The sequence below is a fragment of the Vigna radiata genome, chromosome 4, assembly GCF_000741045.1.
Source record: "Vigna radiata var. radiata cultivar VC1973A chromosome 4, Vradiata_ver6, whole genome shotgun sequence".
Taxonomy (NCBI): Eukaryota; Viridiplantae; Streptophyta; class Magnoliopsida; order Fabales; family Fabaceae; genus Vigna; species Vigna radiata.
The window spans coordinates 2,875,060-2,891,973 of NC_028354.1; the positions used below are offsets into that span (position 1 = coordinate 2,875,060).

Consider the following 16,914-nt stretch of genomic DNA (forward strand, 5'->3'; position numbering starts at 1 on the left):
GTCAATCATATATAAGAAGAGTTAAAGTCATCCATTAAAATTGTCTGAACTTTATCTTTTGGACCACCTTTGGAGCCATCATAGAGTATAACTTAAAGTAGTATAGGTTTCTTTAGGCCATGTATTTTGGCCAAGTAGTGTACATTTCTTTAGGCCATGTATTTCGGCCAAGTAGGTAGGTTTATTTAAGGCTCGTATTAAAGTTTAATTAGTATAGGATTTTTCCTTAAGCTAGACATCCAAACCATGTGGAAATTATATGTCTTGTATCATGCTTCCATTAGAGAGAATTTAGCTTTAATAATGGCCACATGACACTCTAGGAATGGAAATGATTATGCTTTATGAGTGGCCATATGTCCTTTCCTCATTGGAGTAAGGCCTAATTAGTATAGGGTTTTTCCTTAAGCTAGACATACAAACCATGTGGAAAGTATGTGTCATGTGTCATGCTTCTATCGAAGATGATTTAGCTTTAGTAATGCTCACATGGCATTCTAGGAATGGGGAGGATTGTACTTTATGAATGGCCACATGTACTCCCTTCATTGGAGAGGATTTGTGGACATTTGTCCACTCCTTAAAGGGTCTTATTTTTGGCCAATGAGTACAAAGGTGGAAGATTATGCTTTTAGGGTTTTAAAAAGACACTCTTTCCTCTTAAAGTTAGTCTAACCTCTTTTGTAGTATCACTAAACACTAACCTCTCAAATATATAATGCTTGCTTTCAAACTTAGACACATGCATGTGATGAAAATCTGAACTATGCATTGAACACTTATCAACAAATCAGAAGAAGACATTCTTTCAAGTTAATTGTACCAAAACTAAAAATACTAACTCCACTCACTCAAATTCAAGAATGGAAATCTTCACTAAAATACTTCCTAAAATTGATATCTATTCCTACAAAGAATATAACAGAACCAAAAATGTTAATTACATTAAAATCTACTTAAAAACACCTTATTAACAAGAAAATATGAAAATGAATTAAAATTAAGGAATTAAAACAAAAGAACACCCAAAAGTGCAGTTTACTATCAAAAACATGCCAAAAATGGGATTTAACATACCTCCACACTTAAGTCTTTACACTCCTGAGCAAACATAAAAGAAAAAAGAGAAAACTAAAAAGCATTTTACAGAACCAGATAGAATCATCATCCCACTACTCAGCTACATCTGGTATGCGCTAAAAGAAGTACCAAACAAAGCTTTAAAACTCCAAACGGACTGAAAACAGGCCAAGCAACTCAACCAAAGCAGAATTCACTCAAAAATCAATTCATGGATCAAAATAAAAGCCTAACAAGTCAGTGTATCTCTCATCCTCTAAGGTTTCTTGACCAGAAACCTATCAAGTTTGGTCCGACCTGCCGGATCCTTTTTGCGGAGAACGTTGCGTCGAGAAGATGGAGAAAGCCGTGGAAGCACGATTCGAAGCAATCGAGATAACGCTGGAGGGAATGAAAGCGGAGTCGGCGACGGTACGTCGGGACTTACATCAAATTATGAAGATGTTGGAGAAAAGGGAGAATCCTACGGAGAGTAGTTCTGACGATAGCTTCGTGAACGATAACCGACATAAGAGAAATGGGGAAACCGGAGGAAGTGGAAGCGGGGAAAGAGCAGGGGAGCAAAAACCGTGGAGGAAGAGGGTGGAGTTACCCACCTTCGATGGAGACGAACCACTCAGTTGGCTCAATCGGGCAGAGAGGTTCTTCGATATACAGCGAGTGACGGAAGATGAGGAAAAAGTGGAGATCACCTATGTTAGCATGGAGGGTAGCACGGCGTACTGGTTCACTTTCTGGAAGGAGAAAGCGAGCAATCGAACGTGGGAAGGGCTGAAAGAAGCCATGATTAATCGCTTCGGAGGTGGATTTAGGGGTACCGTGTTCGAACGATTGGCTACTATACGCCAGGAGGGGACAATCGAGGAGTTTGTTCGACAGGTTGAAGTCTTGATGGGGCAGACTAAGGGGATTCCGGAGATACAGGTGATGGGTTACTTCTTAGCCGGTTTACGGGAAGACGTGAAGGGTCAAGTGAGGATACAGAACCCATCGGAGTTGATGGAAGCCATGAGAATCGCCCGCGACGTGGAAGATGCTATGATGAGAGCGCAGGGAAGCCATGTGAATGGGTTCAAGATATACCCATTCAGTGCACGACCCATGGGTAGCGTGACGCGAACGGAGGTGACTAAACCAGCGACGAGTCAGTGGGGAAGAACAGAGGGTAGAGGTCTGGCGAGGAGAGAGGGAACGACAGTGAACCCGGTAGCGAGAGCGAGTGCGGCGACTGGGAGTGAAGGAAGAGGCCGTATGGTTCGAAATTTACCTTACCCAGAATTCCTCAAGAGAAAGGAGGAGAGGCGATGCTTCCGATGTGGCGAGCCATTCGCACCTGGCCACCGCTGTGCCGAGAAGAATCTGTGAGTATTATTGCTGGCGGAAGACGAAGACGAAGGGGAAGAGGGTGAGACGAACGGCAATACAGAGAAGGTTATGGAGTTGTCGGCATTTTCTGCCGAAGGTTGGACTAATCCAGGGACCTTGAAGTTGACCGGGAAAATTGGGGAAAGACGGGTGGTGGTTCTCATAGACAGCGGAGCCAGCCACAATTATATAAGCAAGAGAACCACGGAGGAGCTGGGCTTGCCGGTAATCGCAACTGCGCCGTACACCGTGAGTCTAGGCGACGGGTGTGACGGGTTACCTAGGGCCGTTGTGTAGGGATGGTGGTTCGACTGGAGGAGGTGGACGTGGAGGAGGAGTTCCGCGTTTTTGAGCTGGGGGTGTTGATATTATTTTGGGTGTTGCGTGGTTAGCTAAATTGGGAGAAGTCAGAGCAAATTGGGGAAGCATGACCATGGAGTACCACGTGGGGAAGAAGACGATCACAACTAAAGGGGATTTCACTCTTTTGCGACAGCTGGTGAAGCCAAAGTCTTTGTGGAAGATTGGGGATGACGTGGAATCAGGGGCTGTAGTGTGGGGTTTGAGTTCGCTAGAAGCAACTGAAGATGGTGAGTGGGGGACAGATGTGACAGGTGAACAGTGGGCCCAAATGGAAAAGCTGTTGCAATCCCACTATCGGCTCTTTCAAGATATGCACGGGCTTCCTCCAGAACTTCCTATCCAGCACCGAATCCAGCTGAAAACAGGTGTAGATCCTATAAATGTGAGGCCATACCACTATCCTCACATTCTAAAAGGAGAGATCAAAAAACAGGTTGAAGAAATGTTGCAGTCCGGCATTATCCGCCACAGCTCAAGCCCGTTCTCCAGCCCGGTCATACTCGTGAAGAAAAAGGATGGAAGTTGGCGCTTTTGTGTAGATTACAGGGCACTGAACAAGGCCACTGTACCGGATAAGTTCCCAATCCCGGTGATAGAGGAGTTGCTAGACGAACTAAGGGGAGCTCGATATTTTTCTAAGATCGATCTGAAATCTAGGTACCACCAGATCAGAATGGAGGAAGCAGACGTAGCGAAGACGACCTTCTGCACCCATCTAGGACATTTCGAATTTCTCGTGATGCCGTTCGGACTGACGAATGTGCCGGCCACGTTTCAGAGCACCATGAACAAGCTCCTGCAACCGTATTTGAGGAAATGGGTGTTGGTTTTTTTCGACGATATTCTCGTCTATAGCCCAAATTGGGCCGATCATCTTAAACAGTTAGAAATGGTGATGCAGTTGCTGGAACGAAATGGGTGGGTGGCCAACCGGAAGAAGTGTGATTTTGGGAAGAAGAAGATACGTTACTTGGGTCGTCAAATTTCCGATCAAGGAGTAGAAATGGATAGAGAAAAAATTAAAGCGGTGGTGGAATGGCAAGAACCTAGGAACTTAAAAATGTTGAGGGGTTTCCTTGGGCTCACGGGTTACTATAGGAGGTTCGTGGCCGACTATGGCAAAATACCCAAACCATTGACCGAACTGCTCAAGAAGGGGAAATTTTCGTGGAATGAGCATGCGAAGCGAGCTATGGAAGAACTGAAGGCAGCGATCACATCAGCCCCCGTGTTGAAGTTACCCAATTTCAGCCAAGAGTTTTATATTGAGTGTGATGCCTCGAGAGTAGGAGTGGGTGCTGTGTTGACCCAAAATAGAAGGTCGATAGCATTCTTTAGTAAAGCATTGTCTGAGAATAACCTCAGTAAATCAATATACGAAGAAGAGTTGATGGCCTTGGAGTTAGCCATTCAACACTGGAGGCCGTACTTGGTGGGAAGAAAGTTCACGGTATACACAGACCAGAGGAGTTTGAAATATCTGTTGGAGTAGAGGATTACTACCCAAAACCAGCAGAACTGGTTGGCCAAGTTGATGGGGTATGAATTTGAGATTATATATAAAAAGGGAAGTACTAATAGGGTTGCAGATGCTCTTTCACAGAGGCATGAAGGGGGTCCAGAGGAAGGAGAGCTGCGAGCCATTTCAAGGCCATTCTGGCCAGATTTCCAAGAAATATTGAAGGAGGTAGAGGAGGATACCGAGCTGCAAAAGGTGATTGAGGAGTTGAGGAATGATCCTAACTCAAAAAGAGCGTATACTTTGGAGAATAACAGGTTGCATTATAAAGGCAGATTGGTGATATCTGCGAAATCCAACTCGATTCCTAAACTAATTGAGGAGTTTCATGTGACCAAGACTAGGGGGCATTCGGGTGTCTATAGGACTTACAGAAGAATAGCACAACCTTTCTATTGGGTAGGTATGAAGAAGAAGATCACAGATTTCGTGGCAAGTTGTGCCGTGTGCCAACAACACAAGTATGTGACAGCCTCCCCTCAAGGATTGCTACAGCCATTGCCAATTCCTCAAGCAGTATGGGAGGAAATTAGCCTAGATTTCATTGTGAGGCTGCCTAAGTCGCAAGGATACGATACTATTATGGTGGTGGTTGACCGGCTGAGTAAGTATGCACATTTTCTGGCACTGAAGCACCCATATTCTACAAAAACAGTTGCTGATGTGTTTGCTAAGGAGATTATAAGGTTGCACGGGATCCCGGTATCAATGGTAAGCGATAGAGACCCTTTATTCTTGAGTATTTTTTGGAAAGAATTTTTTAAAATGCAAGGGACTCAGCTCAAGATGAGCACATCTTATCATCCGGAGACGGATGGACAAACAGAAGTGATAAACCGCATTGTGGAAGGGTACTTGCGGTGTTTTTGGTCGGAACAGCCTAAGAATTGGTTTTCAATGCTATCCTGGGCAGAATTTTGGTACAACACAAGTTACCAAGGAGCAACAAAGTGTACACCGTTTGAGATTGTGTATGGAAGGCCTCCTCCCTCTTTCAGCAGATTTATTCCCGGAGAGACACAGGTGGAGGCAGTAGCACAGGACCTCATGACGAGAGATGAGGCCCTTAATCAGTTGAAACATCATTTGAGACGTGCCCAGGATTTGATGACCCAACAAGCTAATAAAAAAAAGGAGAGAAATGGATATAAAAGTGGGAGAGTGGGTCTATTTGAAGATAAGGCCCCACCGACAATCTTCAATGCCGGTGCGATTACACCCCAAGCTGTCAGCTAGATATTTTGGGCCATTTAAAGTGTTACAGCAGGTTGGCAATGTGGCGTTTAGATTGGAGCTTCCGGAGACAGCGAGAATCCATCCAGTGTTCCATGCTTCTCAATTGAAAAAGGTTGTGGGAGATCAGATAGTGGAGAAGGCGTTACCAGAGGAATTGCAGGCTGAAGGACCTGTTTTCTGGCCAATCAGGGTGTTGGAACGAAGACAACTTCAGCAATGAGAGGATGTGATCCAACAAGTACTGATAGAGTGGCAGACTGGGGTATAGAAGGGGCAACACGGGAAGATTTAGCAACAATTAAGAATCAATTTCCAGAATTCAACCTTGAGGACAAGGTTGAAAATGGAGGGGAGGGTATTGATAGGAGGTTGAAGGTGTATGTAAGGAAGAGGAGAGGTTAGATAACTGTGATTAAACAGTTAAAGGCAGTTAGTTGGTTAGTTGGCTTAACTGTGTTAACAGTTACGAGTGGCGGGAATGTTAGTTTGTATAAATAGGAGAGTTGAGTCTTGGAGAGGGACTTTTTGACAGTTTGTATGTTTTGAACAGACTTTGAGTCTTGTTGGAGGGAGATTAAGCTCCCTTGTTGTTCTCTTTCTTGTATTCTTTCTTGTTAAGCAATAAACCCGAGATTATTCATAAGTTTTCTTTACTCTGTAGTGTGTTGAGTGAGTGGAAGATACGGTTTCTTGACCAGAAACCTATCACATCCTCTCATGTGTTCCATGTTAGTGTTTAACTCTCAGCATACCACTTAATGAAACTAGCACTAGCATAGGCTTGAAGAGCCTCTAATTATCAACACAACTCAAGATCAACAGGACTTTAATCAAGCTTGTAATGTGGCCAAGTTAGAGGGTAGGATACAGAAAAGGATTCAAAGCTTAAGCACCAAAGAGGAGTGAAGTAGCAACGGGGAGAAATTTGGAAATTCAAGTGTAAAGTCATGCTCCTAAAAAATTTACAGTTTCCTTCTTATTGTTTTTCAGTTCAGGCCACTCTTTCTTTTTCTTTTCTCATCTTTTATTTTTCTCAAGCCACTTTCAATCTTTTCAGAAGTTTCAAACAAGGTATGTTAAATACAAGTTCTGCATCACACAAAAGAAACAAATAAGGCTTTAGTCTCTCATGGTCAAAATCTGTCAAACTGATTTAAAACTGAAATTGTCATGAAAATCTACTCTACTATCAATGAATGACTGGATCAAACAGTCTGGAATCTCTCAACTTAAGAATTAGCAATTCAACACTATGCTTAAAATAAGCAGCTTAGACAGCAGAATAAGACTCAATGAATTTGTTAAAGTTTTAAAAAACGGCAAACGAAGTCCAAAAGTAAAAGCTACTACTCAAATTAGCAAAAGAATTATCTAAACAGGTTTAAAAACTCAACAGGATCAAACTACTCAAAACCCTAAAATAAACGTGTTAGCAAATTCAAATCAGTACAATAAATCAAAAATTGGTGCAAAAACTGGTTAGTCAAATCTATTAGCTAAACAACAGAAAGAACCAGGTTAGAAGAACTGATCAAATCAATAAAAAGGGTTAGCAAAACCGAATAAGTCAGCAAAAAGAATTAACAAAAACTGGTTAGTTAAACCTCGTTAGCAATACTCAACTACATATTAGACTAAGCAAAATGTTAGATAATCTCAAATTTTTGAGATTTATTATTTTATTAGTTTTTGGGTTTAGTAATATTTAGTTTGATTTTGATTGAGATAAAATAGATATAGATGGTTTTGATTTTAAGTTAATTGATATTTTATTGTCAGTTTTTATTATTTGTAATCGGTCCAAAATCCCACAATGGATTGAAGAGTAAAATTATTTGTGTAGATCACCGTTTTTTAACACAAAATACTACTACTATACCTCGGGTGGATAAAATGCAGTTCAGTGCACTGTATTATAAATAATTACATTTAACTATAAAATAGTTCAAGTGAACTGAACTAAAACATAATTCAAAGAAAGTGAACTATTTTTTAGTTTAATTACACTAAACAATTCAGTAAAGTGGTATTTATTGTGCAATTCAAAATTCAGAAAATATACATGCGTGTAAATCGTGAAAAATACACCATGAATTACTACACCCGATAACAAATTCTAATCTGCATCATCATACAAATTCTAATCTGCATCAACATGGAATCATACTGAAAAGCAAGCAATCATTATATAGTCGACGCATGAATAATAAGTAACAAAAACGTGTCTTTCTTTATAATAACTTACGTGAAATCAATCACTAAATGTCCCAAAGATTGTGTATTGTTATAAAAATTGATCCAGCATCCAGTTTTCATGAAAAACTAGCTAAATTCAATGAATGAACATGTCAATCAAGTTTAAGACCTCTAACTAAGAATGAAGAATAAAAAACTACTCACAACTTATTAAAAACAACTTTTTATTCAGTGAAAACAATTCAAAACAGCAAAGCTATCAAATCAAAACAGTTTAGGAAAAAAATAAATAAAAAAAAAAACAGCAAATGGAACTAGATTAAAAAAGCAAATAGAATGTTTAGACTAAACAAAACAGCAAAAACAAATAAAACAGCAATGAAATAAAATTTGAACAGCGGCTTCTGGAATATAAAACAGAACAGTAAATAGCTATCTAAACTAAAAACTTCAAACAGAAACATCAACAGCAATACTAAACCCTGGCAGCAACTAAATTGAAAACAGAAAATAGATAAACTAAAAAGTAAAAGCAACAAACTAAAACAGCATGCTAAAAACAGCAGAACACTTTCCTCACATTTGAACTAAACATTGTCCTCAACGTGAGTGAGAGTCGAAAACAAAGCAAAACAGAAAAATCAGAAAAAAAGAACAGCATCGAAACTGAAATGAAACTTGAATCCTAACATCTACAAAGTAGTACTAAGTATGAAACATATAAAAACTAGCAAAAAAAAAACTGTAGAAAACTAGGCTGAGCTAAACTAAAACGTAGGAAACTAGACTAATCTATAAAACAATGACTTTCTCTCCAATTCTGTTGCAGCAGCAACACCTCATCTAGTGAAGGTTTATGAATGTGTTGAATGAGAGGTGTATGAATATCAACATCAACGATTGCAAAATCAGCACTTGAAAAATCGGCAACAACAGCTGCCACGTTATTGAGTTCAGAATGAACATTAAGAATCAGAACAAGAAGCATTAAAATCATAATCAGTAGTGGCAGTAATAAAATCAACAACATCAAGATCTGAAACAGAAGCATGAAATTCACCAGCTACTGCAACATTGTTATCAATTAAAACTGTGTAAAAATCAGATCAATCAGCAACATCAACATTTGGATCAAAAAACAGCAGCAGGTATATCAATATGATCAATATGACCATCAACAACTATAAAATCAGTGTGAACTGCAGTTATTTCATTAAGATCAGTGTGATTATCAACCACAGGTTCAACCATACTTTTAGAACAATAAGAAGTATCATTATGAAAATCAACAGCTATAAAATTAATGTAAAAAGCAGGTACATCATTGAAACCATATTGAACTGCAGGCATAAAGTCAGAATCAGCATTATCAAAATTAAAAGCAGAAATAACATTCAAATCATCAAAAACAACATCATTAAAAGAAGAAGCATCAGCTAAAATATTAGAATCATGAACAATAATAGTTGGGATGCTATCCTGTTTTTAAGCAATATACAAACAGAAAGAGGTAGTATAAATAAAGTCAACCACTCTTTATAAGCAATATTAATAATAGTGTAAGGCCAAATATCAGTCATTTCTACAAACATCCCTCTTACATACTACATCACAGTGAGCTGCAGCACAACAAAAGTTACCCATTGCGATCCACAATTTTAAAGATCGGGTATAGAACACCTTTCAACAAAAACAGGGGATATCATATTAAAGAACATAACACAACAAACAAAAATAACAATACCATTTAAAAACTAGATAATAAGCACAAGTTTTTTATCCCCATGACTTGACAGCCAAAAGTGATTTATTTTCTGATATTACCTCAATATGGTAGTTATATATTTCATAAATCTGAAGCACTAACCTCTTTATTGCACTAGTAACATGAAAATTAACTCAATTAAAGCATAAATTCAATATTGTAATTTTTCGTCGGAAAAAGGCACAACAGCCACTCAGACTTAAACCAACCGAATGAAGTCTTTGACAAGAATAACCAGGATGCATGATTCTTAAAATCAAAATTATCAGGTTAACTCACTGGTCATCATCCCACCATAAAAAGTCATGTCACAAACCAACAGGAAATCCATTTTTCAATTTTGCAGCTTAAATACAATTTTTCATTTCCCAGCATGTGAAAAGAAACAGTGAAATGCCATACAACCAAATCCATGAACAAAATTAAGTAGGATGCACTACTCACTATCGTATCAAAACAAGCACTCAGGCCACAAACAATAACAAATCATCCCCTCTGGTCATTTAAGGATGGAGAAGTAAAAACTTAATAAAATTAAGAATATGTAAGTAAACGACAAAGGTTAAATTATTTATTAGGTTTGGCTCCTAAATTACTACACTGTTGATCTCCGTTCACAGTATACAGCTCAAAGCTGCCACCTTGTGATTTGACCAAAACTATCATCTACTGATCACCCTCAAACTGAAAATAACCTAAAGTAACCAAAACTAACCCCACAAAAAAACTACTATACAATTTTTTTATAGAAAAAAATGCCATACAATCGAGTGACTTCACACCAACTTTAACAAAGAATTTTGTTCGCGCTCCTCAATCATCCCCTTTTGCAGCATCAATCCTTTGTAGCTAGCTTCTGGTCCGCTGAATCGAGCTTCCTAGTGCATTTTCTCGAAAGAACCATAGAACTCTCTTTGCATTTCTCTCAATTCTCTTGAACCCTAGCTTCGAGAGTTTTCAAATTTGGGGTGAAATTCTCATTTAGGAAAAAAAATCTGTGTTTCACAGTGAACCGAACCGAACTAGTACCGAACTGGTGTAAAGTTCAATTTTTTTAGTAAATTATAGAATAGTTTAATTAGTTTTTAGTTAAAACAAGTTTAGTTTTTTTAGATATAATATAGTATGGTTAATTGTGGTTATAGTACTGTTCATTGAACTATGTCCCGCCCTAACTTTATCCTCTACAAACAGCAAGAATACTCAAATCAGCAAGGAAAATTCAAAATAGCAATTAAGACTCAAAATAGGAGCACTGCGCACTTATTCTACTTCTAAAAACAGAAAAATGGTTCAAATATGACAAAAGACAAAGCAATCAAGAGTGTATAACAAAAAAAAGTTCAGAAGCAGAAATATATGAATTAAACATAAAAGGAAAATAAGCAGAAATGCAAAAGATAAAACCTCTCCCCCCAAACTTGAATCACACATTGTCATCAATGTGCAAGGGGAGCAAACTGGAAACGGCAAATAGATCAAAGAATTAAGAATAAAATTGCAGAAAGAAAATTGTTCTGTGGTAATGAAAAGGAAAATAAAATCTGGAATGAAACTCTGAAGCTGATTTGCACTATTCTTCCACCACTGGTTTTATCAGATCTTTCTTTTTTCTTCTTTTAGAGGTTGCTTGTATGGATCCTCATCAGCCAAGCCATGAAACTTTGGCAGCAGCTGGATCAGTTTTGGCTTCAATTCAAAGTTTGCAGCTCCTTCATCAGCATGTGGAATCTGGATATACAGAGGTTTGTAGTCATCCTGGTTTGCCAGCTCCTTCAAGGTTCTCTCACGTTGCAGTCCATGTCTCTCAATCGACTGTTTCAGGTTCAACAGGCTTGACAGTTTGGTCAATGGATTATGAATCAAACTGGTTCAGCTTCTCCTTCTAGCCCCTCAATTTCAGGGTCAAATTAGTGTATTGAACCTGATCTCACCTGATGATACACTTACAGCAAACACAGTGACAGAAATAGGGCAATGAACACAGCTAAAAACAGTATGTAACAGTAGCAGAAAAATCTAAGCAGCTCCTACCTAGAATGATCAAACTAAAAATCAGAAAACATGATAAACTAAATACAAATGGCTACTAAATCATTGTTCCCTGGCAACGGCGTCATTTTGCTAGAGGCCTTAGTCGCCATTTTTTAAGATTTTTTCAGGTTAAGAACTCTCCAAAGACAGTGTGTTCCTCTTATTTCTTTTAGTTTTGCATCCACACCAAAACAGCAGTAACTTAGAAGTTGCAACATTTCTGGCAAAATGTAGCAGGAGATACCTGGGTTGCACAGCAGAACCCACCAGCATAGCATCATTATGAAGGAATCAAGGCTTTTATAGGCCCTGCTGGGGTGACAAATAGTTACAAGTAGGCCTACAAAATGTCCAGGGACTAGTTAGTTGAGTTAAGTGAAAGGAACGCAAAGAATCATTCCTACAGTTACATTTCAGAAATTTGATAACTGCAAACAACCTGATAAACTTTTCCTATAGTAGTTAAGGTTTGTAGCTCTTCAGAGGAACAGCTGAAAAATTTACCAAATCTTGATCAATTTTTCCCACAGTATCCATATTGAAGTCTTTATATGAACATAATGTAGTTGGTAATTTTGGTAGCTTGAAAGTGTTTCCATCATGCTCCTTAGTGCCATTAGCATCACACCCAATAATCACCAGTCACTTAATGACTGTCATATTAACAAGCACCAAAATCATGGGATAATTTTAAACCCAAAATCCAATCAGTGAAGCTATCTGACCTTGCAATTCCACCTGCAAGTTATACAAACAACAAAACCATTATACCCATAGGCACATAGTAATAATCATTGAAAACTTAAAGCGTATGTTCATGGAAAATTGACTAATGCAGATAAGAATAAAATCCTAAAAGAATAAGATCAGAATCCTAATATTCTAACCATATGTTTACTATTATTTCACCTGCGTTATGCACCATAGAAACTCTCCAGGCAATTTTACACCATATCAGTTTTGCGCAACAATTTTATCATTATGTATATGGCCCCCAAGTACAAAAGTCGCTTAACGTAGAAATTGGCCACAAAATTCAATACAAATGCCAAGTTGTGTTTCCTTGCATATTTATGCGTCTGAATTATGAAAGTACTAGCAATTGATCATGACATTATGGTTGTATTAATATATTTTGACATTTCTTAAGATAACTGTGCATCTAGCATCATCCAGAACAATCATTGTCCTGATACATATGAGTCTAGTCTTCAGATGTCAAACTCACCATTCTTTTACCATTTGTTTATGTAAGGAATTCAACATATCAGATTAGTAGCTACTAAGAGTCACCAATCATGACATTATATTCATAGTTTTTCACAAAAGGCTCCAACCAGGCTCCTTCTTCATCCCTTTTCCCTTCAATGAGTTTCTAATCTTTGTGACTTCTTCCCACTGTCCTACATCTGCACAGATATTTGAAAATGACACATAAACTCCAGCATCGCTTGGCCCCAATTCCAATATCTTTTTGGCTGCTAACTTGCCAAGCTCAAAATCACCATGGACCTTGCAAGCAGCAAGCAAAGTTCCCCATATTAAAGCATCAGGCTCAACGAGCATCTTGTTGATGAAACTTTCAGCCTCCCTGAGTCTACCTGATCGACCAAGAAGATCAACAAGACAAGCATAATGACGATAACCTGGCTTAATGTTGTAATCTTGACACATCGAATTGAGATAAAAGAAGGCTTCTTCAACCAGCCCACTATGAGTACATGCCAATAGAATCCCAACAAAAGTTACGGCATCAGGCTGGACTCCTTCTTTTCTCATAAGTTCATAAGCAGCTAAAGCCTCTGCACCCTTACCATGCTGAGCATAGCTCACTATGATGGATGTCCAACCTATCAAATCAGGCTTCTTAACATCATCAAATGCTTTCTGACAATCCTCGATACTCCCACATTTTGAGTACATTGTCACTAGTGAACTACCAATAGATACATCTGCTCGAAAGCCCAATTTTTCAGTGTAGGCATGCAGTTGTGCTCCAATGTCTGGCCGATACAAAACTGCAGCACCCCCAAGAATGGATGAAATTGTGAAGGCATCAACTGTCATATCAGTTCGACGCATATCACAAAATAACAAAAGTGACTCTTCAATTAGACCCTTTTGAGCATAACCTGAGACCAAGGAAGAAAGAGCAAACGCATCCTTTTGTGGCAGCATATCAAACACTGTCCTTGCTATGTTCAAGCCTCCACATTTTGAATACATGTTTACAAGTGCACCACCAACAACTATGTTTGTTCCTATTCCTAAACGGAGAGCATAACCATGAATTTCCTTGCCAGTCTTTAAGACACAAAGATCAGAACATGCAGCTAAAGTAGAGGTTAAGGTAATGTTATCAGGTTCAATTTCTTGATATAGCATTTCTTTAAATAGCTGAAGAGATCGATATGCATACCCATGCTCTGCAAAACCAGAAATCATGGAGGACCATGAAACATAGTCTTTGGCTGGAATTTGCTGAAAAACTTTATAAGATTCTTCTAAACAACCACACTTTGAATACATTGTTAAAAGTGAGCAGCCAACAGAAACATCAGCAACTAACCCAGACTTCAAAGTGTAACCATTTATCTGTGATCCTAGAAATAAGCAGTTCATAATGCTTAACACACTACTAATACAATATTCATCAGGTTTCACACCTTCTCCTAACATTAAAAGGAACAACTCAACTGCCCCTCTAGAATTTTGGTTCTGAGCAAAAGAAGACAACATGGCTGCCCATGTGCACTGATCCTTTTTATTTTTAATCTCACTAAAGGCTAACTCGGATAGTCCAAGTTCTCCTATTTTTGCATACATATGGATCAAAGCAGTTCCAACCTTAGGATCCACATTGAACCCTGATTTTAATACCAAGGAATGAATTTCACCAGCCTCCTTAATCATCCCGGGTTTTGCACATGCAGAAAGTACACTAGTAAGAGTATAGTTATTTGTTTCCTGCCCTATGGCTCTCATATTTTTGAAAAGCTTTAGTGCAAAAATGATATCATCCTCTTGCACAAATCCACAAATGATTGCAGTCCAGGAGACCACATTGTGAACTTGCATTTGGGAAAATTGTCTAAAAGCTTCATTCATACATCCAAATTTTGCATAGAAATCAACAATAGAAGTCTCCACAAAGACATCTGTCGCACCACATTTGATTGCCCTCCCATGAAGTCCTCTCCCAATATGCAACTCTTTAAGAGCACCACATGCTGTTAAGAGGCTGGGAAATGTATAACTATTTGGCATTACAGATGCATGGTGCATTTGGCGAAACAGATTCAAAGCAACCCAGCTTTCTCCACTTTTAACTGCCACGGAAATAATAGCATTCCAACATGCCACATTATCACGCGAAGCATCATAGAAAAACCTTAAAGCCTCCTTAAAGTTACAATTTTTTGAAAACAAATCCACCAATCGAGTCTGAACATAACCACTGGAAAGAAAGCCATTCTTCGTTACAAGTGCATAAACTTGCTTGCCAAATATTGGTGCTTGCAGAGCACTGCAGGCTGAAAGAACACTTCCATAACTAAACTCATCAGGCTCAACACCACGAAAATGCATTCTACGAAACATCTCCAGGGACTTCTCAAACATTGAATTATGGTCACAACCTGATATCATGATGTTCCAAGAAACAAGATTAGGAAGAGCAATTGTATCAAACAGCTTGTAGGCAATAACCATGTCAGCAGATTTGCAATACCAATCGAGCAAAGTGTTCATGGAGAAGATATCAGATTGTAAATCACAAGTTTTAAGCAAATGGGCATGCAAGATTTCCGTGTTCCTAACATTCTTCCCTGAAAACTTGTAATCACGTAAGAAACTAAGTGGGTTGGAAAATGTAGACTTTTCTTCATGTTTTGCACATGAACCAAATGGGTTTTCCACAAAAGCGAGGGAAGAGGAGAATCTGTTAGCAAGTTGCGAACTTTTCCAGTTGAACTTTGTATTGATTAGATAATTCATAAGGATCATACGGAGGGGGGATAACATCATCACCATATCTACCAAACACTGAATCAGCAATTCAAATCCAAAACTGAAAAGCATGAGACAGTTAAACATTCCATTGACAAATCTAAAAGCTAGCAATAGGATTAGAATAAATCTTTATTTCTAATCTATACAAATTCATCAATGCTCCCAAAGGTCTATTTCCCGCTCATAATTTAGCTTCCCCAAAGTTTTCTAAGGTTTGGGTTTTTATAATTGCATTTTTCTTTTTTTTACTTAACATACATGATTGACATAAAATCTAATAAACCAATAATCCCACTAAATTAGGTATTTAGATTTACTAATATTTTTATTATTTTAACTACAATTATATAATAACAAATATAATAAATAATTAGGATTTATTGCATACCATTCTTAGTACTTCATTCACAGTTTATAACTAAAGTATTAAATGCTAAAACTTTAACCTGTCCATTAGTTTTTCTTCATACAACTCATTATTTTTCTAATCATAAATTTTAGAACTTATGACCATTTCTAGATTATCTTTTTAGAAAAAATAGAATTTTTATTATTATATTCTAGTTTCTTCTAAAAAAATTTAATTAATTTCAGATTTTATTTATCAAAGAAGGTATAATCTCAAAATCTTATAAAATTTTAATAATCATAATGCAACTTAATCAGAGTATTTTTTTATGTTATTTTTATCAACAAATATTACTTATTTGTATTTTAGGGGAGTTGAACCCCAAACACCTTATAACTTTTAGAAATTTTCTATAAATAAATTAAATTATACACTTAACATTTATAATGAAGAGATTTTTTACATTGCAATTAACTTCTTTTCACTTGTAAAATCAATTATATTACTTCTTTTCATCTCATAATCTAATCAACTTATACTCAATAATCATTTTGTTATTTCAAAAATTTATTCTTAAAAAGAAAAATATTGAATTATGACATCCATAAGCAAAAATTATATTATATGAGTTCATTTATAAATATTCTTCTATATATAATCCCTTTAATTTTTACGTTTAACTTATTCATAAGATCTTTTAACCTATAAAGATGTCAAACACTTTTTTTTTCGTTTTTTTTTTCATTTGCTGAAAATCTTTAAGAAAAAATTTGTCCAATTCCACCCTATTATAAAAAGAAGATTTATAAGCTTTGATACATTATTCAAAATAATTAGTAAAAGGAGATGTGGATTCAATTTTTTATAATCTCGTAGACTTAATTTAAATAAATTTCATCAAAATCTCTGTTTTAAAAATCATATTCTATTAAACCAAGCAAGTGACGTGTTGAAAAAAACTGACTTGGAGAAAAACCAGGAAAAGTACCGAGAAAC

The 16,914-nt window shown here is 37.4% G+C and overlaps 1 protein-coding gene across 3 annotated transcripts; it reads right to left on the reverse strand.

Moving 5' to 3' along the window:
* Nucleotides 1-10,925: 10,925 nt before the first annotated feature.
* On the reverse strand, nt 10,926-15,816 carry LOC106758739 (pentatricopeptide repeat-containing protein At1g74600, chloroplastic). Of its 3 annotated transcripts, XM_022779579.1 has the most exons (4): nt 12,468-15,816; nt 11,998-12,296; nt 11,803-11,898; nt 10,926-11,458 (listed from the first exon to the last, which is right to left on the reverse strand). In XM_022779579.1, exon 1 carries the CDS (start codon nt 15,651-15,653, stop codon nt 12,879-12,881), a length of 2,775 nt encoding a protein of 924 aa, XP_022635300.1. In that variant the 5' UTR covers nt 15,654-15,816; the 3' UTR covers nt 10,926-11,458; nt 11,803-11,898; nt 11,998-12,296; nt 12,468-12,878. The 3 variants fall into 3 exon arrangements, with proteins under 3 accessions (XP_022635300.1, XP_014497199.1, XP_014497198.1); XM_014641713.2 differs by having other exon boundaries at nt 10,926-11,898; nt 12,787-15,816; XM_014641712.2 differs by having other exon boundaries at nt 10,926-11,898.
* Between the last annotated feature and the right edge of the window lie 1,098 nt (nt 15,817-16,914).

Bases quoted from the DNA above. Each gene is read 5' to 3' on its own strand.
- LOC106758739 (XM_014641713.2), bottom strand. From the start codon at position 15,653: ATGTTTAACTGTCTCATGCTTTTCAGTTTTGGATTTGAATTGCTGATT.